This window comes from Tympanuchus pallidicinctus, unplaced genomic scaffold, assembly GCF_026119805.1.
Source record: "Tympanuchus pallidicinctus isolate F22 unplaced genomic scaffold, pur_lepc_1.0 scaffold17, whole genome shotgun sequence".
Taxonomy (NCBI): Eukaryota; Metazoa; Chordata; class Aves; order Galliformes; family Phasianidae; genus Tympanuchus; species Tympanuchus pallidicinctus.
In genome coordinates this window covers 1,677,277-1,703,735 of record NW_026294690.1, presented here as the reverse complement: position 1 = coordinate 1,703,735, position 26,459 = coordinate 1,677,277, and the positions used below count along the sequence as shown (strand labels likewise).

At 49.3% G+C, this 26,459-nt stretch overlaps 1 protein-coding gene and 1 long non-coding RNA gene across 2 annotated transcripts; both read right to left on the bottom strand.

Annotated features, from left to right (window-relative positions):
• Positions 1–2,506: 2,506 nt before the first annotated feature.
• Positions 2,507–9,880, bottom strand: DUSP7 (dual specificity phosphatase 7). Its single transcript, XM_052679338.1, has 3 exons — positions 9,339–9,880; positions 7,159–7,587; positions 2,507–4,924 (listed from the first exon to the last, which is right to left on the bottom strand). The coding sequence occupies exons 1-3, from the start codon at positions 9,748–9,750 to the stop codon at positions 4,617–4,619; spliced, it is 1,149 nt and encodes a 382-aa protein (XP_052535298.1). The 5' UTR covers positions 9,751–9,880; the 3' UTR covers positions 2,507–4,616.
• A 216-nt stretch (positions 9,881–10,096) lies between these two features.
• Positions 10,097–25,375, bottom strand: LOC128078786 (uncharacterized). The gene is made up of 3 exons (XR_008205798.1): positions 25,137–25,375; positions 22,477–22,712; positions 10,097–16,201 (listed from the first exon to the last, which is right to left on the bottom strand). It is a non-coding gene; the product is annotated as an uncharacterized LOC128078786 (long non-coding RNA).
• Between the last annotated feature and the right edge of the window lie 1,084 nt (positions 25,376–26,459).

Here is a 26,459-nt window from a genome sequence, read left to right as displayed (position 1 = left end):
CTGTTTCCCTATTTGCATCTTTGGGTGGCACAACAGGAGGCAAGTTCAGAGACGTGAAGTCTGAATTGCATCACGCTTGAATTGCATTCGATGCAACACCAAGAAGTAAGCACCTAGGAGAGGAATAAAAGTAGACAAGAGAAGGAAAACAAGCTACAACCAACTCTGAAGCCCTAAGCTTGTGTGCTACTCATCTGGGATTCTACTGCTGCAAAGAGTCCTTCCCATCTTTATTCTGCAGTTGTTCAGAGCACAACTCCCCTGCTCATGCTCTGTCAGTGGAAACATAAATAAGCCTTGCTGCCCTGCACAGGGAACGTGCACTTTTTACTCTCCTGTTTCACATGTAGTTATCCTCATTCCCAGGATGTACTTGCCCTGGGCCCTTCCTTCTCTGGCTAGAGTGAGCAGGCAGCTCTGCCAACGAGCACTAAGGGAGGCAGGCTAGGAAGGGCTATGCAAAAGACTGTGGGAAGCATTCAAAAGTAGCTACTTAACTTTTGCCCTGAATAGAAATGGAGGGAGAAACTTTTTGAAAGCACCAACCTGAAGTCCCTCTAGCTGTTCAAGAGAGAAGTCAAAGGGGTCCAATGAGGAGAAAAAAAAAAAAGCCCGTATTTGCTAAGGGCTTGTGACACCACACATGAAAACCTAATAACGGATCTTGCAGCCAGAGCAGGAGACTACCTGGTTTCGTAGAGCAGAGCACCACACAGCATCTTGCTGTGCAATCAGTGGGTTAACCAAGAAGCTTCACTCTGCTGCGTGTGGGAAGCAGTATCTCCTTGCCAAATTCCACCAATCTGAACATAACCAGCTTTCTCACTCAGCCCTTGCTCCTACGATTAGCTAGTGCTTATGCCCACCTCTGCAAGGGAGCGTACACAAACCCCACGCTCTGTCCTCTCATGTAAGGCTTTTCCCAGCATTGACCCTTTCCTGATGTCAGCTCTTATCTCCTCACTGAATCACTCTGACAAGACATGGGGTTTCCAAGGAAAAATCCCAAGTAAGGAAGCCAAGATGGATAAAACAACGATGGCTGAGGACCAGGCAGTCATGCTGCTCTCTGCCATTGAGGCCAGAAGGCTTGAAAAATGCTCTTTCAGGCCCCCTACAAAAGATCACTTTGCAGATGGCTTTTCAGACAAGCCATCTCCTTCCTTTGGCAACAAGGCTTTTAAGTGGAATAGCAGTGGGTTGCTCAGACTCGCAACTCCTGGGATGAAGTACCATGCAAGAGCTGCCTGCGTGTTAGTTTTTTGACTAAGGCCATTGCAAATAGCAGCTGTAGTCTTCCAGCCAGCCACAGCTCAGCTACTGCTCAACCATGCTCACAGAGCTTGTTGACTGCAAATATCCTATTCTACACCTTAGCAGAAAATTGTAAGAAATTAGGGGGAAACAAATACAACCATACACCTGATAAACATTTGCAAGTGCACAACAAGCCTACAGCATTCCTCCATTCCTTTCTCAGGAGCTGCTTTACCATGTAATTACAGGAGAAAACCTAAAGGTCTTCTTTTCCCCACATAACAGGTAGCTGTTCTCCTTTGCTGAGCCACAAACAAGCTTCTAATCAATATATAGATTCCCATCATACAGTCAACGATGGAACAAATTCTCACTGTGCACATTCTCCAAGCTCCTGCTTTAGCTTTTGACCACCTACCCAGCCCAAGCTCCTTCAGAAAGAAAACTAGAGATCTTTTGTGCTCAGGCCCTAGGGTTAGAAGAACAAATACTCACAGAGCAGAGGAATTGAACAATTAAATAGATAGTAATTTAATTTCTTGCTGTTTAGATCAGAAAAGGGAATGATGGAAGGGATTTTTTTTTTCCTGAGCTAGGACAATGGGCTCTGCATCCAGCTCCACAACTAGCACCAGCCAGTTCTTGTCTGCCTGTTTCCAGATGAGTTGTAAATGGCAAGCTGTTTATAACCTTTCCTAACCATTCTTGATAGCCCACTTGCACCAGCGCTCAGGAAAATAGAAGCATCCTGAACACTGGCAGAGCCATCTAAGTCTTGCCCTGCTGCAAACAGGAACACACAGCCACAGGACCTAGAAGTCATCGGTTGCCTGCAAGGCCATGCCTATGTGCTTTTCTACAAAAAAGAAAATCTGCTACCACAGCAGTTGTGAGCAAAGCTTTGCCATGCCTTCACAGGCCAGGCTTAACAGCAACAGTCTGCATCTATTTATTTTTGGCACAGAGGAATGGTTGGGGTCAAAGCCAGCCCCATTCTCAAGCTGCTCTTTGTTCCCTTGCTTTACCCAATACCCCATTCCTCTCCTCATCCTCCCACGTATCCATCTCCATTTTACCACAGGTCTTAAAAATTAAGCTCTGCATGAAACCAAACACCACACTTGAACATCTCCCAGCAAATGCTCTTCATGGTCACAGAAGAATACTAACCAACCCCTAAGAAACACGGATAGGAGAACAGCGTGCCCTTATATGGGCAGAGGCCAGACAAGCATCTGACAAACATCAATTTTAAAGAAAAAATAATATTTATTTGTAATATAAACAAAGTCCCAATATTGGATCAGTATATATAGGGTCACTAGTTTTCCTTCATAACTCAGAAGGCAGAACCATTCCTCACTAACAAGCTCCATTTATACTACTCAGAAGATTCTTTTTTTTCTTTTAAAGAAGAAAGACAGCTAACAGCACAGGAAGCCTTTACAAACCAGCTCAGCTGTAATGCAATACAGATGCACTGTCAAAAAATCCCTGAAAAAGTAAATTCCTCGATGAGGTAAGATGACATTCAGATATTCTCAGTTTGCTCACTCGCAACCGTACTTACACTCATGCTCTCCCCTAATGACCCATGATCCCAACGTTGTTATTAACAAAACCTAATGAACAGGCAAAAAAAAAAAAAAAAACCAACAAAAAACAAAACAGAAAACAAGAAAAGAAGCTCATTCCAACATTCTGATAACATCTTTAACAAAAAGAACTTTTTCAGGATGTGACAGCATCAAACATTCCTCCAGATGGAGGGTTTTTTTTTTTTAATTATTTTTATTTTTCTTGAAAAAATGTACAAAAAAATTGGATACTTAGAAAAAAATCCGTGGCTTTTTTTTCAGTTACATGAGAGTTAAAGTGGCCAGGGAGGGGGGGAGAAAGGAAGGACTACATTGCAGCCAATAAAGAAATCTCCAAATCCGTTCTGCTCTCCTCCCAGAGATTATTACCACTTCCTCCCCCTCCCGGCTCGGTTTAAGGTGTTTGCCAAACACTAGCCAAAAATATAAACAAGTCTTCTCAGAATAGAAGGCACAGCATAAAGTTATTTGAAAGAGGAAGAAAAAAATAAAAAATCAGAACCTCTGTTGAAAGCTCCAGTCATCTCAGAATTTGCCAGTTAATATATATATTCATGTGTGTATATATATATATATATATATATATATAAAATTCTGTTACGACACTCTCATCATCACTTCCACATCTCCCCACTCCTCTCGCACACCGAATGTGTGCCCATTCAGTCCCATTCTGCTGTGCAACCCTCGCTCTGCCCCAGGCTCAAGCCATGTCATCCAAGCCCCAAACACGTGCACATGTGAGAAAGACTCAACCGTGCACCAGGAATGCCAACATCACGTCTCCTTTCTGTTCTCAGGAAGCTGGAATGATTTCAGGCCAGCTGGATGACTTTAAGTCAGTCAACAGGCAGCAGAAAACGAAGCTGGGCTCAGACATGCTTCTACCAACTCTGGAGGCTACAAAGAGTTTTCTCTCTGGGCAATAGCAGTGTTTTGGCAGGGGTGGCATTAAAACAAGCTTGCAGCTTAGTCACCTTGGCTGAATCAGTGCAGAGTTTGTGATTGCAAATGCAGGAGTGGTGAAGGGGGTTGCGCTTAAGCCCAATTGGCCTTCCACACATCACAAAGCTTCCTACCAGATGCTAACAACAACAGCAGCAGCATGTATCTCTCTATGGAGTACCCAGTAATATGCCAGGACATACCAAGGCTTCACAAAGTGTGCAAAATGCATTTGGTCAATATAAACATTTGATTAAAAAAATAATGATCAAACAAGAAACAGAATAAAATATCGGTTTTGCAACATCGTCTGTACAAACAGTCAGGAACTTACATATTTAAAAAGAGTTTGAACCCAAAGCTTGAGTAAGATCTATTTTTTTTTTTTTCTTTAAATCTAAAAAGTAAACTTGGGTTTTAAAACAGTCTTGGCCCAACACTTTTTGTTCAAGGTTTCCAAGTGCATAAATCTCCTCACTTTCCACAGCAAGCCAACCCCTGGTAAGCTCTTCACACGTGTACGTGCTCTGACGGTCCCAATGCACCCAGGAAAGGAGTTATTGCTGGTAACAGCTGCATTCAAAATGCTTTAACATCGCCCGTGTTAGATAAGCCCTGTAAAAAAGGCTACCTATTCAAACCACTTTCATTGGAATACTAATGAATGGCATTAGCCTTCTTAAAGCAGCAACGTGGCACCTCTGCCCAGAGAAGCTAGTCCTTCCAGAGCTGCCTGGCGAGACAGATTTTTGTAAGAGTTGAAATGCTCAAGAGAAGCAATTTGATGCCCAAGTTTCCAACCAGATGGCGCCTTCTTCATGTGGACTCCAGCGTGTTCAGCTGAAACAGGTTGTGGTTGGTGGGGGTGGTAAAGTAGAGCTGTTCACTGGGTGAGCGGTTGTCGCAAGGGCTGTTGAGTCCCAGAGTCCTCTCAAAGTCCAGCAGCTGGCCCATGAAGTTAAAATTTGGGGAGATGTTGGATTTTTTCCTTTTCACAAAGTCATAGGCATCATTAAGGGACAAGTTGAGTTTCTGCATCAAGTAGGCGACGGTGACCGTTACGGACCGGCTGATGCCCGCGAGGCAGTGAACAAGGATCCCACACTTCTTGGAACGGGCCTCATCTGAAACAAGACAAGGGGAAGGGGGAGTCCATTATTCCGCACCGAGAAAGCAAAGCTTTGGAGCAGGGCCAGGTGACAGCTGCATACTCAAAGGACCAGGATGACTGCCAGAACTGGATCCCCTGCTCCTACTGACACCACCTCAAATCCCTTTGACACCTCATCCCTTCTGAAAGAGCTACTGAGAGATTCCCAGTATGCAGCAACGTGGCGCAGGCCCATTTGACACAGCAAGACCACGCATCTCAGACATTAGAGGAGAGCTTGGCACACATCCCTTTCCAGGAGAGCATCAGTACCATCTAAAGACAGACAGGGCTGGAGACAACAGCTCCAGGGAGATGCCGGGCATAGCACAACCACCACCAAAGCAACACCTGGCCGCACACAACACAGGAGCGTGGCCCAACACCATGCAAACGACTCTCCTTTGCTATTCTCATAGCACAGAGACTTTCCACTAGAAAGTTATTTGAATGTAATCAAAGCCAAGTGAAGCCAAGCCTGAAGTGCAGGAACTTCCCTTATTGTGAAATCCTTTTCAGGACTGAAAGAAGTGCACTTCACTACAAACAAATGCTTGCGTTGGAGAAGATTTTCTCGGAACGAATGGCAGCGGGGAGTAGGAATGCAGGCTGTACCAAAAAATTGCAAAAGAACAGAAACAACATTTCCCCTCCTTGGCCACTGATTGAAAAGCACACACATGCTCATTGTCTCTCTCACAGCCAGAACAGCATGACCTCTTTATGAATTGACATCTTGATGCTAACAGAGGGACACACTGCTGAGCACACTGAGCGCATACAAGTACACAGCTCCACTTACTTCTAGGCAGCTATATTTGCAGTCTATTGCTGGACAGAGTTTGGCAGGGAGGGAGAAGGTGGCAAGAGAAAGAGGGTCCCCAGGCAAAGCCAGAAGAGACACTCTGGCACCATCAACGTGGGGGAATGCAAAGAGGCTGCAGGCAAAGTGAAATCCAGACCCAAGCCACAAGACCCTGCCCCAGCCTCTAAAACCAGGCAGGGATTTCCAGTGCTGTGGGCAACCACCCCCCAGCACATCCAGCCCTCCCGCCACTCTCTCCCTACTCCATATTCTTCCAAGACATTACTGTTTCTCATCTGACTTGTGCTGCAGTTCTCGGTGTTCAATTTTTAGAGTGAGATAATCTTTCATTTCCTGCCATTAAACAGAAAGCATGAGCACTGTGTTCACAGGGACACTGCCTGAACGGAGCAGGCAGCTCCCAAAAGCCACATGCCAGCAGGGACCCTGTGAGCCACCCATGATGTTTAATAATGGATTCTGCATGGGAAGCGCAGACGGATGATCAAACAGGTCCCTGACGCAGGCAAAGGTGCCCCTTGCCCATATCTACCACATTATACTTTCAACCAGATAAAAAGCCATCAAGCTTTTAATAGCGTTAGCAATGACCTGTGCCAATTTCCCAAGTAAATCAGAACTGATTAGACCATCACCAATACTCCACACAGGTCACACTGGAAGGGCGCACCTCCTTTCAGCCCAACAGACACTTCCACAAGAAAAAGCAGCAATTTTCAAAATTAACACTAAAGGCATCCTCCCTTGTGCCCATCTCAACACCCAGCCCAGGCTGCTCAGAGGCTGTCTTGCACAGCACTTTCCCCAGCAGAGCTCTGGAGTGTAATTATTATCATTCATTGCGTTGACACTTACCTTTGGAAAAGTAACCATACAAGGAGTTAGTTACACTAGGGAGACTTCCAGCAGGATCAGAACTAGACTAGCAAATCTCCTGCTGAGAACCCTGCTCCCCCCACCCTGACACTCTAAGCACATTCGGGAAACTGCTGGCACCACTCACAGTAATAAAGCTTCCAGCAGCACTCCTTCCTGCAAGCAAAAACCAGGTGCCCAGAGCTCCACATTGCCTCAGCTCAGTGATTTCACACCATAGCGAACCCCCACTGAAGGGCAAGCAGCAGCAGGGCTGCTTCTCCTGCACTGCTCACAGGAGACCTGGCTGAACGGCTGGAGGTCCAGACGAGGAGGACTCCATGAATCCATTCCAGCAAACATGCACCAAAGGCATCACTCCAGCAGCGTGCCACCCAGCTGCTAAGCCAACAATGATGCCATGCCCAGAGAGGTAAGGCCAGAGACCGTCCGCAGCACCACTAGGAAGCTGCTTGCCACATTCCCAAGCGGTGAGCATGAGAAGAGACATTCTGCCAGCTACCTACCAATAAAAGCAATGGCCTCAGGAAAGAACTGAGAAAGGTTCTGGCTCCAGTGATCTGAGATGGGGATCTGCTTGTACTTGAACTCTCCGTCGTGCTCAAACATGTTTGGCAGGTTGGGAGTCACATTTAGGATGTATTTAATGCCATATTTGCCCAGGATGTCCAAGTTGGTAGAATCTTTGGCACAGCCCAGATACAGGTATGGAAGGATCTGGACTGGAAAGGCAGGCTGATTGCTGGGGATGGGGCTCCCATCTGACTCTGTCGCGCTGCTGGGTTCCCGGTCAGATTCACCATCTGAGCAGTCAGAGCTTATCCGCAGCCCTCCCAGGCCAAGGACAGACACCGGGGGAGAGTTGCTGGGTGAGGAGCTGTCAAGGTTTGTCTCGCAGTGCTCTGAATATTCAGTCTGAAACTTGTTAAAGCCACCTGGGAAAGGGAAAAGGCAGAGAGAAACGTGTTTTACTCTTCCGCACGGATGTCCTTCCACCCGAACACACGTGCACACGCTTTCAACTACCCAAGAAGTGCCATAAGGAAGGCTTCCCCCGCTCTTACTGAGCAAACAAATCCCAAGCAAAGAGCTTCTTCCTGAGCCTGACAAATACCAACCAAACCTCAAATGCAGGGAAAGTAACAACAAAACAAATGGCGAGACACAATCTTACTGCATTTAGCGCCATGAGATGCCAGGCTGGGGCAGTTTAGCCAGGAGCTATTATGCCATCCAGGCAGAAAAACACAGAAGTATCTGAGTCTAAAAAGACAAACTAAGAACAAGAAGCAAATAAGGGCCATAAAAAAAAAAAGCCCCATACAATAACAGCATCAAGCAAGGAAAAAGGCTGTATGTTTTTCCAAAGAGCCGTTCTCACCTCTAACTTATCACTACTTTTTTTTTTTGGACAGGGCAGCAACACAGGGTCACTCTTCACCTAAACCAAAGCAGGGCTGAGGAGGGATGGTACCTGTCTCCCCAAGGCCTTCTTCCATCTCAACAGCATGGGAAGAAAAGCAGAAGCAAACACCCCTACCAACCTGCCTCCTTCCAGGCAGCACTGAACTGTCACGGAGCCATCAGTAGCGGACACAGACAAATGGTTTAATTAGAAAGGCCTCCTGGAAACTTTGTTAGCAGTGGGGTCGGGGTCACAGAGCAGGACAGGCAGCTCCTGCCGCATCCATTCACCAACATCCCTCCTCCTCCTCCTGCGGCCGGCAGCACCGAGGAGCCATTTTGGAATTTTAATTTGAAACAGCTCTCACGCTTCCCCGAAAAAAAAAAAAAAAAAAAAAAAAAAAGGAGAGAAAGGGGCCACTCAGCCCCCTCGTGCTCATCGGGAGCGCTCAGATCAACTGGAGCACCGCTCCTTCCTACTGTTCGCGATGGGGACAAGCGCCGCGGGCGAGGCAGAGCAGCGGCAGAGCTGGACGGGACGGGCGGGGGCTGCAGCCACCCGCACAGGCGGGCAGCGGAAGAACGGCTTCAGAGGAGGAGGGGGGGAAGGGGCCCCTCGCTCGGGGCCCGGCTCTCGGACGCCGCCGGCCACTTCGGAAGGAGGCTCCTGGGAGCGGATCTACAAACGCCCACCTCCCCTGCCCGTATCGGGGGGAGGGGCTACCCACGTTCCCCTAACCGGGGGCTCTGAGAAGCGGCGGCATTGTGAAAAGCTCTGCCGACAGCGGCCTCCCCCGCTTCGGCCCGACTGTTATTTCTTTCTCAACGCCGCCTCCCAGCGACCGGAGAGGAGCGGGGCCGCCGACAGTTGCGGAGGCCGAGGGGTGCTACGACACGGCCCCCTCCCCACCACCCCCCAGCCTCCGCGCGGGGCTCGCGTGCTGTACCCGGAGAACCCTCGCTCCTCCAACGCGCTGCCGGGGGCGGGCAGCCCCCTCCCAGGCAATCTGCTGTTCCTGAGGGGGGGAGAGAAGAACGCTTTTTTGGGGGGAGGAGGGGGCTGGGAGATCATTTCTGGAAAGGAGGGGCACCCCGGGGCGGCGGTGGCACGGCCGGGGTCGGCCGAGGACAGCGCGGCGGGGCGGGCACGAAGGCTGCGGCCGCTGCCGGGGGAACGGAGAGGGGCACGAGGGAGCGGGGCGATCCCAACTCCCACCATTTTGTGCGGAGGATGGAAGCGGGGTCGGGAGAAAGGGACGAGAGCCGCCGGCGGAGAGCTCACCTTTCAGGTAGTAGGCTTTGCAGCCGTCGTCGCGCAGCTTCTGGAGCAGCAGCCCCAGCACGGAGCCGGCGGCCCCGGCGTCCTGCCAGTCGGCGGTGGCCTCGTCGTAAAGCAATACGGTGTCGGCCTTGCAGCGCTTGACGAAGCGCTCCTTGTCCTCGTGGTTGGGAATAATCGAGCGGATGGGCAGGTTGCCCTTCTTGAGGCGGCGGAGCATCAGGCCGGGGATGGCCAGATTGATGGCCGTCTCGATGTGCGAGCTCTCGAACAGCTCGTGCGAGCGGCAGTCGAGCAGCAACAGCGAACGGCCGCCGCCCGACTCCAGCTCCTCCTGCAGCCACTCGGCGCTCTTGCACGGCATCGCCGCAGCCATGGGCGCCCGCGGGGAGCTTCCCCAGACCTGCGTTTTCATGGGGCTCGGCAGCAGCCCTCCCCCCGCTCCCTTCCGCCGCGGCGGCTCGCCGTGCCGGGCTCCGCGCGGCCGTGCGTACGCGCTGCCTGCGGCCCGGAGCACAGCGGCCCCGCTCTGCCCTACGCGGCGCGCCTCATCCCGGCGGCCTCAATTAAAGCGGAGCTTCGCCGCCGGCCCTGCGTGTCATGCCGCGGGGGGCGGGCGAGGGGGCGGGGCCGGCGCGCCTCGCCCTGCCGAGGCCACGCCCCCAGCGCTCTGCACCAATGAGGTGCGGCGGGAGGGGGCGGGGGCAAAGCGCGGGAAGGGGTGCGGGGTCTCGCCGAGCGCTGCGGAGCCGGAGCGGCGCTCGGTAACAAAAGCGGTGCTGGCGGAGCTCCGCGCCCATTTGGGGAAGGGGCCTCGAAGCGGGCGGTGCTCGTGGCGCCCGTCTCCTTTTAGGCTAATTTTTAAGCCCAGCCCCTGCTGGAAACGAAGAGTCGACGCGGCGTTCGAGCGCGTGGTTATTTTCAAGCGGGCTGAGCGTCCCGCTGCAAGGGCTGCGTGGGTTCGGCGGGCCGCGCTCGGAGCCGTTTGCGGATTTCATCGCTATCGGCAAAATAAATGTCTTTGGCGTTGCTGTTCCGTGACTCAAGCGTGTGCCCCAGACAGCAGAACGGCTGAAGCCAGCCACTTCCCCTTGCTCGGTTTATTTTTACTGCTGGTTGCCGTGGGAAGCCGTTGTGATTCAGTGCTGCAGTAGGAAGTTACCAGCGCAGCTCTTACAGCAAAGGATGTTGAGATTCTTATGCAAGCCGTGGTGAAAATAGCTGACCTTTCCGTTTGTTTCACAAAGCGCCTTCAATCCGTATGAAGAACAGCAAAGTGCTGTGCAAGGAAGGCTCATCAGGGTCTGAAGCCCTTTTGTGCTGCACGTCCTTCGTGTTCTCAGTGCCCAGAAACTTGCTCGGCTCCCCTCTGGAGGCGCGAGGAAGGCAGCTGTAACCACGGTGACAGCAGGAGGGAGAGATCTCACCTCCGTTTCGTGGTCAAACACAACCACGTAAGTTTCAGGACGGGACAGGCTCCAGGCTGGTGTCATCTGCGGAGGTGAGACCAGATTTCACCCGGCAGCATTAAAGAACCCTTGCCTCCTCAGCTAGGAGCCCAGGGGCGTGGGGAGAGGGCAGCACAGAACCCCCGGCTCCTCCCGCTTTCGTCATCTCGGCGAATTCCTCCGACGCGCAGCCCTCCCGGACGTGGAGGCCGTCGGTGGGTCCCGCGGGGCAGGGCTGGCCGCTGGAGCCGGTGGCAGCCCGTCGGCTTGCTGCCCTCTTGAGTCAGCTGCTCCAAAATGCAGGGCGGCCAAGAAGAGAGTGGAAAGTGGCGATCCTGCCGAGACAGGTCCCTTCCCTCGCCTGCGTCCTCCCCGCAGCCACCTGCTGCCTGGGGACTAATGCAGAGGAAGAGCCCTCTGCTCTGCAGAGAACCGTGGGCATCACTTTCAATCTCCTGCACAGTGCATGCCACGTCTGGTTTCCTTTTCCGCAGACAAAAAACAAACGAGGTGGATCAGAAGCACCTGTCTGGGATAAGGATGCTCCGGCATGGCGGTGCAGGCTCTGGTGTTTTGGTGATGTTATCTGGTATTCACACACACGGCTTTGCTGAGATCAAAGCTCAGCACACATCCAGAAATGAGCAGCATTCAGATCAGCTCCAAAGAGTCCCAAGTGTTTGAGAACAAGAATACACTGTGATAAAAGCAGGTTGCTTCCTTCTTCATGTTGTACCATCAAAATTGGACAGGGTTTTCCAATATGCAGATGTGTGCATCTTCCTGGTTATTGTCCTGCTGTAGGACTCTCTCCTCCAGCAGCCTTTCTACTTGATGCCCACACTTACATCCTGGGTTCAGGCCACCTTTGCTCCGCTCTCCTGTGATGCTGATGCGACCACTAGCTCAGGCCCCTCATGCTCCTTTCCACCTGGGTCTTTGTGTCACATTTTAGAAACACAGACCATCACCAAGAGTTAGGACAAAACAGGGGGTAACAGCATTGTTAAATGCCTAACTAAGACTCTTTCCAGGCTTGATGTAGCCCTGCAACGGGCACTGCTTCCAGTGGTAAGACAGCCACAATGTGTGCCAAGGGAGTAGCCAAAGTCAGAGGAAAGGGAAGAAGGTTCTGCAGAAGATGCCTGCAGGGAAAGACGACAAAGGGAACCTAAATCGAGTAATGCAGAGTCCAGTACCCAAAGCACTGTGAGGGGTCTGAAGGCTCTAGCTGCAGGGAGGAGTGGAGGCAGGTTCCTGCTTTGGGTGAACCCCTCCCAGCCTACCTCACCTTCCCTGCCCTTGCACAATAAATATGAGGTTCTGGGACTTGAAGGACAGGTAAGTGAGGATGCTGAAGAAAGTCCATGCAGAAGGCTGTCTAGGGCGAGTCAGCCCCTCCCATGCCTCAAGACTGTCTCTGTCAGGAACAAAGGAAACGTGATTGTCATAGCTGAGTCCTTCTAAGGGAAACTGAGGGCTCGATGTACTGACAAGTTCCTACCCACAGGGCAGTCTGCTGCCTCTCTGGGGCCTGGGTCAGGAACATCACACAGAAGCTCCCTGGTCTGGTGTGGCCGTCTAATTACTGCCCACTTCTGCTAGTTTGGGCTTGCAGCAATGAGGTCATGGGGAGAAGACGGCAGGCTATCAAGAGGGACTTTAAAATTGAGCCTGGGGCAAGAATGTCAGGGATGGTGTGAGACCGACAGCCCAGCTGAATTGCATCTACACCAATGCATTCAGTATGGGCAACAAGCAGAAAGAGCTGGAAGCCACTGTGTGCCAAGAAAACTGTGAGTTAAATGCTATCAGTGAAACATGGTAGGACTGCTCTCATGACTGCATTGCTGCAATGGAGGGCTGTAAGCTCTTTAGAATGGATAGGCAAGGAAGGAGGGGCAGTGGCGTGGCTCTCTATGTTAGGGAGTGTTTCTGTGTTGTAGAGCTCAGTGCTGGGAATGGTAATGTTGAGTCCTTAGGGTAAGGATGAAGGGAAAGGCCAGCAAGTCTTACATTCTGCTGGGAGTCTGTTACAAACTTCCCAACCATGATGGGAAGTTTATATCATCTGTCTTCCAGGATGGAGAGATAAATGAAGCCTTCCAGAATCAGTTGACAGATATCATGTGATGGCCAGCTTGTAGTCATGGGGGACTTCAGCTTACCTGATGTTTGCTGGAAATACAATGCAGCAGAGAGGAAGTAATCTAGGAGGTTTCTAGAGTGTGTGGCAGATAACTTTCTGAGGCAGCTGGTAAGAGAGCCCACCAGGGGAGGTGCTCTGCTAGAGCGGAGGAACAGAGAAGGACTGCTGAGAGATGTGGAGGTTGGAAGCTTTCTTGGGCAAAGTGACCACAAAATGGTAGAGTTCCCAATTCTTGGTGAGGTCAGGAGAGGGGTCAGCAAAAAAAATGCTGCCTTGGGCTTCTGGAGGGCAGACTTTGAATTGTTCAGGACCCTGGCAGGGAGGGTCCCTTGGTGTTCAGTCCTGAAGGGCAAAGGGGTCCAGGAAGGCTGGACACCTCTCAAAAAGGAAGTCTTAGAGGCATAGCAGCAGGCTGTGCCCCTGTGCCATAAGATGAGCTGGTAGGGAAGATGAGTAGTGTGGATGAACAGGGAACTTTTACTGAGACTCCAGGAAAAAGAGAGTTTGTGACCTTTGGAAGAAGGCTTAGGCAAGTTGTGAGAAACACAAAGACGTCATCCAGAGGGAAAATTAGAGAGGCCTTCCGGGGCTGAGAAGGCCAATGGCAGCCTGGCTTGTATCATAAACAGTGCAGCCAGCAGGAGCAGGGAGGTATCACCCTCTGTACTCAGCTCTGGTGGGGCCACATCTCGAGTGCTGTGTTCAGGTTTGGGTCCCTCACTACAAGAGAGACACTGAGGCTCTGGAGCGGGTTCAGAGAAGGGCAAAGAAGCTGATGAGGGCTCTGGCACAGGCCTTATGAGGAGCGGCTGAGGAGGCTCAACGGAGACCTCATTGCTGCCTAAAGCTCCCTGAAGGGAGGTTTGTGGTAAGGTGGGGTTCAGCCTCTTCTCCTATGTAATCATCAATAGGATGAGAGGGAATGGCCTCAAGTTATGCCAGAGGAGATTCCGTTTGGACATTAGGAAGAATTTCTTATCAAAGGATGGTGAGATATTGGAGCAGTCTGCCCAGAGAAGTGGTGAAGTCGCCATCCCTGAAGGTGTTCAAGATGGATGTAGATACGGCACTGAGGGACATGAGCGGGCACGGTAGAGATAGGTTGGCAGTTGGACCAGATGATTATACTGGCCTTTCCAACATCAGTGAATCTATGAGTCTATGATGGTATGCAGCTTAGGTGTGGGATAGGGTTTCCAAGCATCTGAAGACTAAAGTAAAAGTACTTGCAGTCAGAAGCTAGACAGTTAAGTAACATTTTATTCTTAAAAATGAATCTCTGAAAAACAAAAAACACATCTTTCTTTTTGTTTTCTTTAGTATGCACTTTTTGTATGCACTTTTTCAACAGCATTGCACTGTGAAAGGATTTTCCTTCTGGTCTCATACATTAAGTCAGCTCTGCCCCAGCAGCTCTGGGCTGTAGCTGCTAAATCTCCCAAGGGCTCATCTTCTCACTGCTCAGTCAGCTGCTTTCAACATCTAATATCATGTACCAGCTATTATTCACTGCCCAGATATCAATTCATAAAGCCACTAGGCTCCTTTCAGCAAGTGCCCTCACCTGCCTGTGGTCGTGCATCCATCAGTACCCAGAGAGGATGCTCCTCCTTGGCACTTCAACCATGAGCTGCTCCAAGCAGCACTGTGTGGGCTGTATTTCAGCTGGGAATTGGCTCACAAGCCATCTGAATCAGCAGGGTGACTTCTGCTTTGCTCTGTAACGCTCAGTGAAATTGCTGCTTTCTGTACTGCAGTTCTCCCATCTGTAGAGTAGAGCTAGTTGAATCCTCATTACCTCTGCAGGCACTCAGGTGCTGGAAAACCAGACAGAAGGGTTAATCTGATGCTGGCATTCTCCCTGCAGTGCCAAATTCCTGATTTAATCACCTTCATTTTTCTTCAATACAAAGGATTTTTTTTTATTTTTTTTTTAAATTTAACTTCAGTTCCTCTTCCTATTTTCTTAATTGAGGTGGGAGTTATTCTGCCAGGGAAGGGCACATGTTGATAGTTTACTCCATGCTTCACTATTGCATGTAAGAAATTAACTCCTAGTAAAAAACAGATGCCCGGTTTTAGCAGTTAAAAAACAAACAAACAAACAAAAAAGACAAAGCCCAATTTTTCTTCCTATTCCTGTACTAATTTGTGACTCTTTTTATCAACATTAGCGCTGAGCCAGGGTAGAAATACTTCCTCACAATTTTAGAATTCATATTTGTCTTTATGCATATTCAGCAGAAATCGAGCTCCCCAGCCTCCGCACTGCCTAATCTGGATTCATTAGCTTCAGACACCCACTGGAGCAATGTCAAGTGACTTTGGCCTGCTAAAGCACGGCGCCCACAAGCACTAAGCGGGAGGACATGCTGTGCTCTGCTTCCTGCAGCAAAGCCATCCCTGTGCAGCTGCACCTGTGTATTTGAAGGCATCTCTCTTGGAAGTAGGAAGAGATTTCCCTGTTCCTCACACAGCCCCACTGCAAAGCAAGCAGAAGGAAGGCACCCAACCCCTCCTGTTTAAAAGGAGGTGCAGGCAAAGCACGTGCAGCCTCCCGGTGCCTTCACACTGTGCAGTCTCTACTGGTGTTCCTCCTTGCACATTACATTTGATTCCCGTGGATCTCCATCCCTGTCGTCCACCTGACTTTCTGTCGTCATCTTTGCCCCTCATCAGACCTGGAAAGCATCTTCAAGGTTAAGAAGACTCCTCAAGAGCTCCAATGAAAATCTGTGCCCAGATTTTGGCCTTCCAAAGGAGGCTGAGTAGGAGCCTTCTCCTTGGGCTGGTTCTTGCCTTGCCCACCATGTACGTCCCCCCAGGTACAACTAGAAGCTTGGCGACTGCCATGGGAAAGCAAAGCTGTACAGAGTGCTGCAGCCTACGGGAGAAGCGGATGTTATTTTCCCTTTAAATGCTTCCACAGCAACAAACAAGGCTCCAAGAACTTGGTTTTTCTGTTTTCTACAAGCAACTCTTAGCAGATACAGACTGAGGCTGGAGGTCCCTCTCTACAGCAGGACTTCATCCCAGTTGAGTACACCAATGTCTCTGAGCATGGAGGCTCCACACCCTCTCTGGGCAGCCTGATGATGTTGGACTACCCTAAAAGAGAAGAAGTGTTTTCTTATGCTTAATTGTCATGTTTCAAGCTTCAATTTTTTCTCATTGCTTCTTGTCCTTTCTCTGGGCGCCCAGGAAGAGTTTGGCTTCAGCTTCAGTTTGAGGAAACTTCCACATATTTGCAGAAAAGGGTTTGCTTCTGCCTGGGTGCAAAAAATAAAATAACAAAAAAAATCCAGTCTGCAGAGCCAAAATCTGATTTATCCAGGAGAAATTAGCCCAGCTTTTTTTCACACTGCTTTTGGGGACAACTGGCTAAATGACAGCTTGGGATGTCCCCAAGACTTGCTATAAAACCCAGCAGAGGAAGGAGGAAAGATGAAATAGTCCTCCAGCCAGTAGGGCAGCCTCAAATTCAACCAGATGGGTACAAAATACACAGCATATAATTTAATATACATCTTTGTGCCTCATTTCTAATCATTCCTCATTTTGTGTGATAGGAGAAGGCTGCTTTTAGTTAGCAGGCAGGCAGAGAGGAACAACCAAAAGACCCCGTGGTGCTCCCTGAGTGCCTCCCCTCTCTCCCATTTGCACCCCCAGCACCTCCCAGCTCTGCAGGCTAGGCATACGTGACCACCCACCCTCCACACACGTCAGTTCCTTGGCAGGTTCTCCCAGGCATCCAGGCTGTTTTTGAGAAGCAATTTCCTGCAGAGAAATATTTATTTTCAAGGAGGCTAAGAGGCAAGCTTCCTGGTGCAGGTTTTTCACTGGAAACAATTGTGAAAGTGGCTTCATCACTCACCAGGCACTTCTGTAAATGAGCCCAGGCACTTCTGTAAATGAGCCTGGGCTCCCAGCTTTGCTTCCCCAACTTTTCCCCACCCTTGCTGATGGGGTGAGATTTGATTGCTCATCCCTCCCAGGCTGCTGCTGGGATGCAGGTTTGGAGCAAGGGGAGCAGATGTATGGGAAAACCCTGACTTGGCCAGACTGGCTGAGCAGCACTTGGGATCTGCTGCCTTCTCACTGCCTTGCTGGGTCTGATTTCAAGCAAAGTGATCAAATACTGAGGCAGGACCTCTTTCCTGGCACAGCTGGGCAGCCGCAGCTCCTCAGAGTGCTCCTGGATGGGTTGCAGCCAAAACAGCCCTGGTGGCTTTGGCAGAGCTATTGGGGATGTACACTGTAAGAAGATTGGAATTGCACCCAGGAATGTGCTGGTGCACCACACCTCTGCCTATGGATGAAACCCTACACTTCTCCAATTAAATCCTTGTTTGATGCACAGATACTGTGGAAGAAGCCTGCATGGTTCTGCCCCTTTTCTATGTGTGTGGTGTTAGTCAACTGTGTTTCACAGCCTTTCATTCCAGTGAAATAGTAGTTCTGGTTTGGATGGTTTTTGGTGCCTACTGTTGGTCAGACACGGCCTCCTGTCCTCACTGAGGGCTCACTGCCTGTCTTCTCCTTGCAAAGCTTTGCAAGAGATCCCTGAAGATGCTTTATTTCCTGAGTTTGTTTCTCCTCGCTGTGAATAAACAAGACTGAGCAAAACCTAAGAAGCCATTTTCAAGAAGTTTTTCATGAGCAAGGGGCTGGATCCCCTTTCAGAGCATTGGAAAATGAGTTCTCTGTTTTCCTCCCTATGTCATTAATGCTGGTGGTCAGGGAATCCAGCTCTTTTTTAGTCCATAAAATTAGTTTAGGGAAACAAAAATAATAATAGTTTGAATGCAAAATGTCTCTTGGGAGAACTTCCATCCTTCTCCCTTCCTCAGTGCACTTATCCAAAAGGCAATATTCTGTGAGAAAAAACAGCTGTCCCTTCTGGTCACTAGTCCAGCCTGTTGGACCCTCGTGAGCACACTCACAGCTCTTGGATGCACATATATGACCTGCAAGAACATGATCAGCACAGAAGAAATCAGGCCAGGTCTCAGAAGCCACTGGCCCAGTCCTGAGCAGGACCCTTCCCCTTTTCCTAGCCTTAGAAGAAGGATACTCAGCAATATCACACAGCTTGACCTAAGCATTGGCAAGAAATAGCTGTGACACTCATAAGGTGCAAGTCCAGCTTCCACCAGCATCACCAATGGCAATTTGCTCTGGTTTGGCACATTCATCACCATTTCCTTACCAGGTCCTAAACCTGCATCTGCCCCCTCCTGTCCATGCAGCCCTCACATCTGAACCAGTGCAACAGCACTGTTTTCATCACCATATGGCAAGGATTTCCTCTTGATGCTGAGATGGTGCAGCCATATTAGTGCTCAGTAACAAAGGAGGAATCAAAACTTTTTTCCTTTTTCTCCCTTAACCTGCTGGCAATGCTCTTCCTAACTCCATGCAAATGCATTGTTGGCTCATGGTCAACTTGTTGACCACAAGGTCCCCCAGGCCATGTAGTGGTGCACAGGGTGTTCCTCCCAAAAGCAGGACATTGAATTTCCCTTTGTTGGACTTCATGAAGTTCCTCTCTGTTCATTCTTCATCCTGTCAAGGTCATCTGAATGGCAGCACAACCACCTGGAGGATCAGCTGTCCCAGTTTTGTACCATCTGGTGCAATTCCTGTCACCCAGGTCGTTAATAAAGATCTTCAACAGTCTTGACCCAGAATCAACGTCTAGAGCACACCACTAGCCTCTATCAGGACGTTGTGCTGCTAGCCACAACCCCCTAAGTACAGCCATTCAGCCTGTTTGGTTCACCTCACCATGCACTCCATCAGCATGTCTGTGAGGATGTTACGGGAGACAGCATCAAAAGCCTGGCTAAAGTCATTGCCTGCCAAGCTGGTTGTTGCCTTACAGAAGGCTGTCAGGTTGGTCAGGCCTAACTTCCTATTTGTGAATCCAGCCTGACTACTCCCAATCATTTTCTTGCCCTTAAAAATAGCTGAAAACAGCTTCAAAGATTATTTGCTCCACCATCTCAATCATCAAGGTGAGGCCAACCCTGCTGTGGTTCCCTGGATCTTCCTTTCCGAGTAACATTTGCTTTCTTCCAGTTTTCAGGAAATCCCCTTCCCTCTCCAATCACGTGCCCTTTCTTAGATAATCAAGAATGGCTTTGCAGTGACAGTGTGCTCCCATCCCATCCGCTCCCATAGATGAACCCCATCAGGGCCGGTGGCCATGCGTATGTCCAATTTATTTAGATGTTCCCTGACCTAATCCTTCCCCACTAAAAGGTCACTCTTCCTTGCTGTAGACTTCTTCTCTGCTCTTAGGATTCCCAAAAGCTGGTCTTGCCAGTAAGGACTGAAGCAAAGAAGACTTCTTTCCCATCAGGTTTATCACCACATTCAATTCCAGATGAACTGTGACTTTCCCATCTCCATCCCCACATCTCCCTACATTTCTTTCATGTCAGCTCTCCCTGCTTTCACCTCCCGGATGCTGTTTTTATGTTTGAATGTCGTTAAGTGTTCCTTGTCCACTCATACAGATCTTCCACCTGTGCCCGATGCCCTGCACACAGGGACAGATCATTCTTGAGCATGGAGGAGGTGACCCACTGCAGCCTAATTGCCAGGCGAACACCAGGCACGAAGGGGTGGCTAAGAAGGGGAGCTGAGGTGCAAGCAATGTACCTGAGTGACTGGAAGGGTGGAGCCAGGATCCACCCCTCCTCACCCTCATTTAAGCATTACCAGATAAGTGAGCAACATCCCTCTGGGTAGGGATTGCACTTTTCTTGAGCTGTCTCTAGTAATTGGAAAGCCAATTCTCCTTCATTACTCGCTTCATAGTGCCTGTATCCTGTTAGAAGGCACTGTCATTACCTTCTTCTGCTATACACCCTCCAATATATACTACATCTCTCAGACCTCTTCTTATTTCCAGGGCCATATCTCGTCAGATTCTTCCAAACACATCCTTGAAGAGGCCAAAGGTTGCTTTCCTGAAGTCCAGAATTGTGATGCTTTGATCCGGGGTTGGTTTTGCCTTACCCTTTTCTCAGGATGCTGCACTCAACTGTCCTGTGGTAGCTGTCCCCCGCTTTCACACTCTTCTCCAATGCACACAGCTATAAAAGGGCTGCTCTCACACACATCTGCATGGGCACAACTAAGCTGGCTTTTTTCCCCATAGAACTGTTTCCACATGCAGTTGGTATCGCTGGGATGGCCCAAGGACATGCAGAGGGTGTAAGAGAGCTCACATCATTTATTAGACCGAGAGATGGGCTTGAAAGAAAGGAATGGGCTTTGAAACATACATTTCCTATCTGAGAGTTACACAGTGGACCAGCATTTTCTCCTTGCCTTGGTTTAATGACCACAAATATCATAAAAAGGGGCAAGAGTTTTGAAAGGGGGCTTATCTGGTCTTGCAGAGCAGATGACAAGCTGGGACAGCACAGCAAACCTTCTATCCCAGAGGAGATGCGGGTTCCCTCCTCCTCCTTACCCACACACCGTGCTGACCTCTGCTGCAAGAAGGGAGACACACATCCTGGGGACACAAAACCCAAGGAGAACAAGATCCTGCACACAGATCCTGCTATTACTGCACAGATGTGTTGTGTCTGTGTCACCGTCTTCACTCCTGGTCAGAACAGGAAGGCAAGAGCAGGCAGAGAGAGAAGTGACCAGGCAACTCCTAAGCATGTCCTGGGGAGCAGAAACAAGACTCAACCCTGGATGGAAAGAAGCAGGGAGGGCACGTGGCAAAATAAACGTTCTGGGGAGTTGCAGGCTGCATGATTAGAAGGCAGTTTGGACCTTATGTTAGGAGACCTGTGGGAGATGGCGTTCGGAGGCATGAGCATAAAGCCCCACAAGCCAGGCGGCAGCAGGGATGAGCCCTGGTGGGAGCACAGCTCATCAGAGTAGGCTACTGCCAGGAGCTGGAGAAAGTACGACTTCTGCAGAGCCAAGCTTTTCTTGTGAAAGTCAGGAAAGGACATCTTGGGTGAAGGTGGCATTTCCCAAGGGGAACATTATTTCCTTGGGAACCATGAATATTCAGGTCAAGTGAAAGCTATTGGCGAAGTGGTCGTGCACTGAAAAAGAAATCTCAGCGCCCAGATTTGTGGAGTGAAAGGTATTGGAAATGCAAAACATTACAGAACTGGGACAGGATCTCAGGGTGCTGGGCGGAGCTGTTATTGGTTGCATCAGCTACAAGTGTGGCTTGGCATTTCAAAATAAAATCAGATTTGTGGCGCGTGATTTTACATATTTAAATTACTTTCAGCAATTCATACAGTGACATTTAAACAAAGGACGCCAAGCAAATGGCACCCAGTGCTTGAAGGAAACGTTTGCAGGTAACAGTACTTAATTTAAGAAGGAACAGATGATATGAAGACAGGTTCTTAACTCCGAATTCAGCCAACATTCCTCTTTGAACCACAGAATGGAGCATAAATACCCGGGCTTGTGAATGCTTAGATATGTAGAATGCTGGGATTCGAGTGCGGCCATTCTGCCCCAAAGGTGGGGACAGCTCCAGGCCAGGAGGATCGCTAGGCTTGGTGGTACCAGTGCTCTTGGCCTCTACTTGTCCCTCTGCCACCAGTCCCTCGTCACAGGTTCACCCAACTCCTTCTTTGGCCGTTCCCTGTGAGTTTGTTTTAATTTCTAAAGGCTAAACTCTGCCAGGGTGCAAACACAAAAAATTCAATGGAGTCAACTTACACACAGGCTGAGCATTTCTGTTGGTGCTCCCAGCCAATTTGGAGAGCTTAGCTGGGTCTATTACATCAGTCACACTGGATTTCATAACATTAGACATTTCAATGAGGGTGACTCATTCCCTCTTGAAGAGCACTGTATGTATGAGCAAAGATGATTAACTTCTGCTGAACGGTATGATTTCTGGGATGGGAACTGCTGTTAATTAGGAGCGGATCTCAGATGCTCACACTGTGTTGTCATGGCCTACTTTGTTTATTTTTCTCCATTCTAATTTCTTTCTTTCTTTTTCTTTCTTTTTTTTTTTTTTTTAAGCTTAGGTTAAGGATTAAAGTGCTCTGCTCTGCTATCCGTCTCTGAAGCAACCAGATGTCAAACCAAGGCATCTGATGGCTGCAGACAGGCATAGCCCAAGGCTGTCAGTTCCAGTGGCCAAGTTTCTGCTTACCAACCCCTCAAATATCTGTTTTCACATTAAAACCAACCAACCAATTAAAAAACAAACAAACAAAAAAAACCAACACAGCGCTTCCTACCATTGCAACAGCAGCAGCAGATAAAGTAAAAGAAGCTCAGGATGTAAAATGCAAAGAATTACCCTTCTCCACCCCTCCAACATTTTCTGTTTCAAAAGAAACTCTTAGAAGGATGTGCTGCAAATCTCATGCTTCTGATGCTTCTGACAGTTGAAAGCTGAGTCTTTGGGGTTAGCACTATCATTGCCAGCTCTCAAGCACTCTGAGATGCAGCAGCAGCAGCAGCCACAAGGCTGGGAGTGCTTAGAGGGGCTGCAGAAGAGTCACTGCTGTTCTCCCCTGCCCAGACCTACCTGCTTTCTCCTCCTGATGCTAACACCAGTCAGGTCCCATCCCAGCGATGCGACGGACGTCCTACCCCAAAAAGCCAAATGCTTCACCTTTGTCCAGATCTGCTATTGCCACAGACAGTCCCAGGAATGCCCAAATCGTGGTGAAACTCTGTCGGGCTTCTTGTTTGTGGATCCCGGTGTGAATCAAGTGGGACTTCCAAAAAGAGAGAGGACAGCCCATTGCACATCCTAGTGCCCTGCCAACAAGGATAAGATTAATCTACTTTGCCCAGCGCCCCATCATCATATCCCCTGCTCTTACAATCGCTCTTGAAATGTCAGGCAGGAACTGCAAGCAGCAGTTATGCAAACAAGGGTCACCATATCAGCACTGTTTTCTTGCAGTGGCAGAAGTTGTGCCCTTGGTCACAGGCTGGACGCTTAGTCCTGCTTTGGGGTAGGGAACGGTGTTACTGCTAGGACCAAAAAGCACAGGCAAACCTGAGAGAAGCCAACTTTTCAACTAACTGAGATAAGAAGAGATGTTATTTCTCATCAAAACTGACCTGAGGTTAGGCATTTCAATGTCAACAGAGGGTGGGCAGTCCTAACACCACACCACACATCACTCCTCACAGGCCCAGCCATCATCCTTTCAGATGAAAGCTCATTCTCAAAGTAGGGACAGTGTGGTGCAAGGACCAAAAGGACAGCACTTATTCAAACCAGAAGTTGGCTGGAAGAAGGACAGTGCCTGCAACTCCTGCTGGCCCCACAGCACTGCTGAGCTCAGTGTTCCCACACCTTTATTTTCTGCATCTTTGGAAAACAGCAGTGCAAGGGAAGCACATCATGGAGATGTGCTCTTGCAAGTCCCTTCTCACCAGTATCTGTGGTGTTCTGGCAACTGGGAGATTTGGGAGCACTAGAAGCTTTCTTTCAGACTTGATGGTGAAGAAGGTGCATTGGAAACACATAGGGCTAGTTTCTTTCTGGCTTACAGAAGGACATTGTTTTTCTGGCATACCAATTCAATGGCAAATGTTTTAAACCCGAGGAAGGGGCAGTGCTGGCACCACATTGGCTGGGTTTCCTCCTCTCTGAGCAGTCTTCCTGCTGGCACTCCTAAAAATGTACAGTAGAGCGAATGTCTCCAAGGCAGTTTTTATCACCATGAGTGCAGAAGAACAATCTATGCTGCTTTTGTGCCTCACTTGCTTACACACACACAGGAAGAAGCAGGCACTCAACAGGAAGAATGTTTAACCACTTTGGTACCAATTGCTGCAGGAAAGCCACCCAGGTGAGCTGCTGTCCACCAAGGGGCATGGGAGGGCTGGGATCCCACACTATCTGAGCCTAGAAGTGTGAGAAACAACCAGTGCCAAGGGTAGGAAACCACAGAAAACACTTCTACACTGGTGAAAACTATATGGGATTGGTGGTGCCCCACCACTGCCCAAGAAATGATGGCTGTCTCGTCACTGGAAGCGCTCATGCATGCATCAAGTGCTCATGCATCTTGACCAAGCGCAGCCAAGGCACTGAATCTTGAACTGCAGCATTTTACACAAAGTCCCTGAAGTGTAACGGTTTTATCTCAATTCTAGGAGGGCAGCCCTTGTGAAACCTGTCCAGATTTGCTCCTTCCCAACACTTATTCCACCTGACTTGCTACAGCCAATATTCAGCTGCTGCTTCAGGATTTAATCACTCTCATCCTGTGGTCACCAACTTTGTAGAAGTCTGTACAGAGCTCAACCTGTTGTCAGACACGCGCTAATTTGTGTGCTTCTGATGATTTGTTTCCATCTTAAAACCTGGTTTTCAGCAAATTGCAACTGCACTTTAATACATCCTTGGCTGGAACTTGAGATGCGTGTTGCCAGCCTCCCAGACACAAACAGGCTGGCATTGCACAGGGGAAGTGGGGGAGAACTGAGGCAAATCAAATTAAAGTTCCGTTCATATAAAATGAATTCAGTAAAACCATGAAGCCAGCAGCAGTTTTGTATCATAGAAGGTTCCGGTTTTATAATATCTGTTTCTTCCTCCTTAAAAGAAAACTGATCTCAGCCCTTTTGGAAATAAATACTTCCTGGTTCTCAGCCAGGCCAGGCTTCCAAAGGGCATTTAAGACATCTTACACAAGCACTTCAACTATCTCTATTTTAGATGATCAAGGCTCTTATTGTTATCTTGTTGTTGGTGGTGATTTTTTTTAACTTCCAAGCTTGGCATTAATAATGAGCTCAGAAGCAGATGACCAAGACAGCATCATTTCCCACTTGTTTTCTGTGGATGCAGGCAGAGAAGCTCGGGCACTGTCCTCTGCCTCTTTATTTAAGGACCACTCTCTGCTGGTGGCTCCAACAGTCTCTGACTCTTCCAGTGCAGGCTGACCTCTTCATTTCCTATTAACTTCACCCCAGTCTTCACTAGGCAGAAGCAGCAGCTAAAAGCAAACTGTGGTGCTAGCCCAAGGTAGCCAGCATCACTGTGATGTGCAGGACTACTCAGGTACTCACAGACCTACTGTACATTACGGTCTGGGGACACTGCAGCATGTTCAAGTCACAGGCTTGAGTGCCTTTGCACTCTCCTCTCTGCCAAACAGCCTGTGAAGTGCTCGGGGGCAGTATCTTTCTGAGCATCTCCCAAGAATAATCAAAGTAACTCACCAGCTCTCGCTATATCCATGTCTCCTGATGGAAAGCCAGCCTGGAGCAGTTTGGCATGCAGAGCCCCCAGTTCTGTTTCAACCCTCTGCTTCACAAACCCTCTGGAGCAGTTTGCACCCTGCCACCCACCCACAAGATAGCTCCACCTGCAAGGACAGATGAGAAGCCAGCAATCCCACAGGGCCCAGCCCCGCTGTGGATGAAGTCAAGAGCTGGCAAACCTGCTGCCAAACCCTCAGGACTTCCCCCACCCTGCTCCCTGCCCCTCTCCACAAAGAGCATGCTCCAGGCATCAGAAAACATCCACTCTCTAGCACAGGGGACTTCCTTCTAGTGAGGCACGTGTGGCCTCTGCCTCCTGGTTTCTTACCATCCCATCCAGACACATCTGCCTCCACCCGCCAGCTGATACAAAGAGGACACAGGGTTTTATCACCTCCTTGGAGCCCTTCCTCTCTTCCTCTCTTCTGCCTGAAAACACTTTTGGTGAGACTCTGCTGCTGCTTTGCTAAAAAGGAAAGAAATAGGCAGACTCAATGTTAAGGAAACCTAACAGAGCACACACAGCAATCCAACCACTGAGACACATATGCTGCTCTCCATACCAACAAGGCTGTGCTGTATTTAGATCTAGCTCTATCTCTTACAGACTGGACCAACTGTTTCTCTGCTGTGTCATCTTCACTTATTTGTCTCCAAACTGTTTGCTGAAATCCTCAATTCAGGGAGACGGGGAAGATGGGATCTTGTTTTTAATGACAGGAAAAGCAGCAAATGCCAAGAAAGCCAGGCAGAAGGTCGAAAGATTGCTCAGTGAGTCACCGCTTTCAGAGACCACCCATGTGTGCAGATAGATTTGCTTCCTAGAAATCTCTCTTCTTCGGAAGCAAGCCTAGTATCCGTCTTGCTGAGTCACTTGGCTTCTTCTCCAAAAGGCACTGTTCTCCTGTGACCTTGCGTGGTCTGCATCTTTGTGTCCTTCCTCCCACCATTCCCGTGCCTAAGGATGTATGAACTGCTCAAGTTTCGCAAGAACTTTGACTCACAGACCTGGAAACCAGCAGGATGCTTGTACCAGCAGCGCGCTCCCTGATGGTGACCATGCATGAGGGCAGACAGAAGCGTGGCCACATTTGCCTGTAGTGCAATGCTTCCAGGTGCCAAAAAGCTCCCCCCAGCCGCTTTACTGGCCTCTAAAGCAAACGACTGTCTGCTTCTCTGAGGAAGAAAGGATAAAGAAGTCCAGTAAGAGACAGATGTTACAAGTAGGAAACATGGGAAGATGCGAAGAGACAACAAAGGGCATTTTCCTACCGTCTTCAA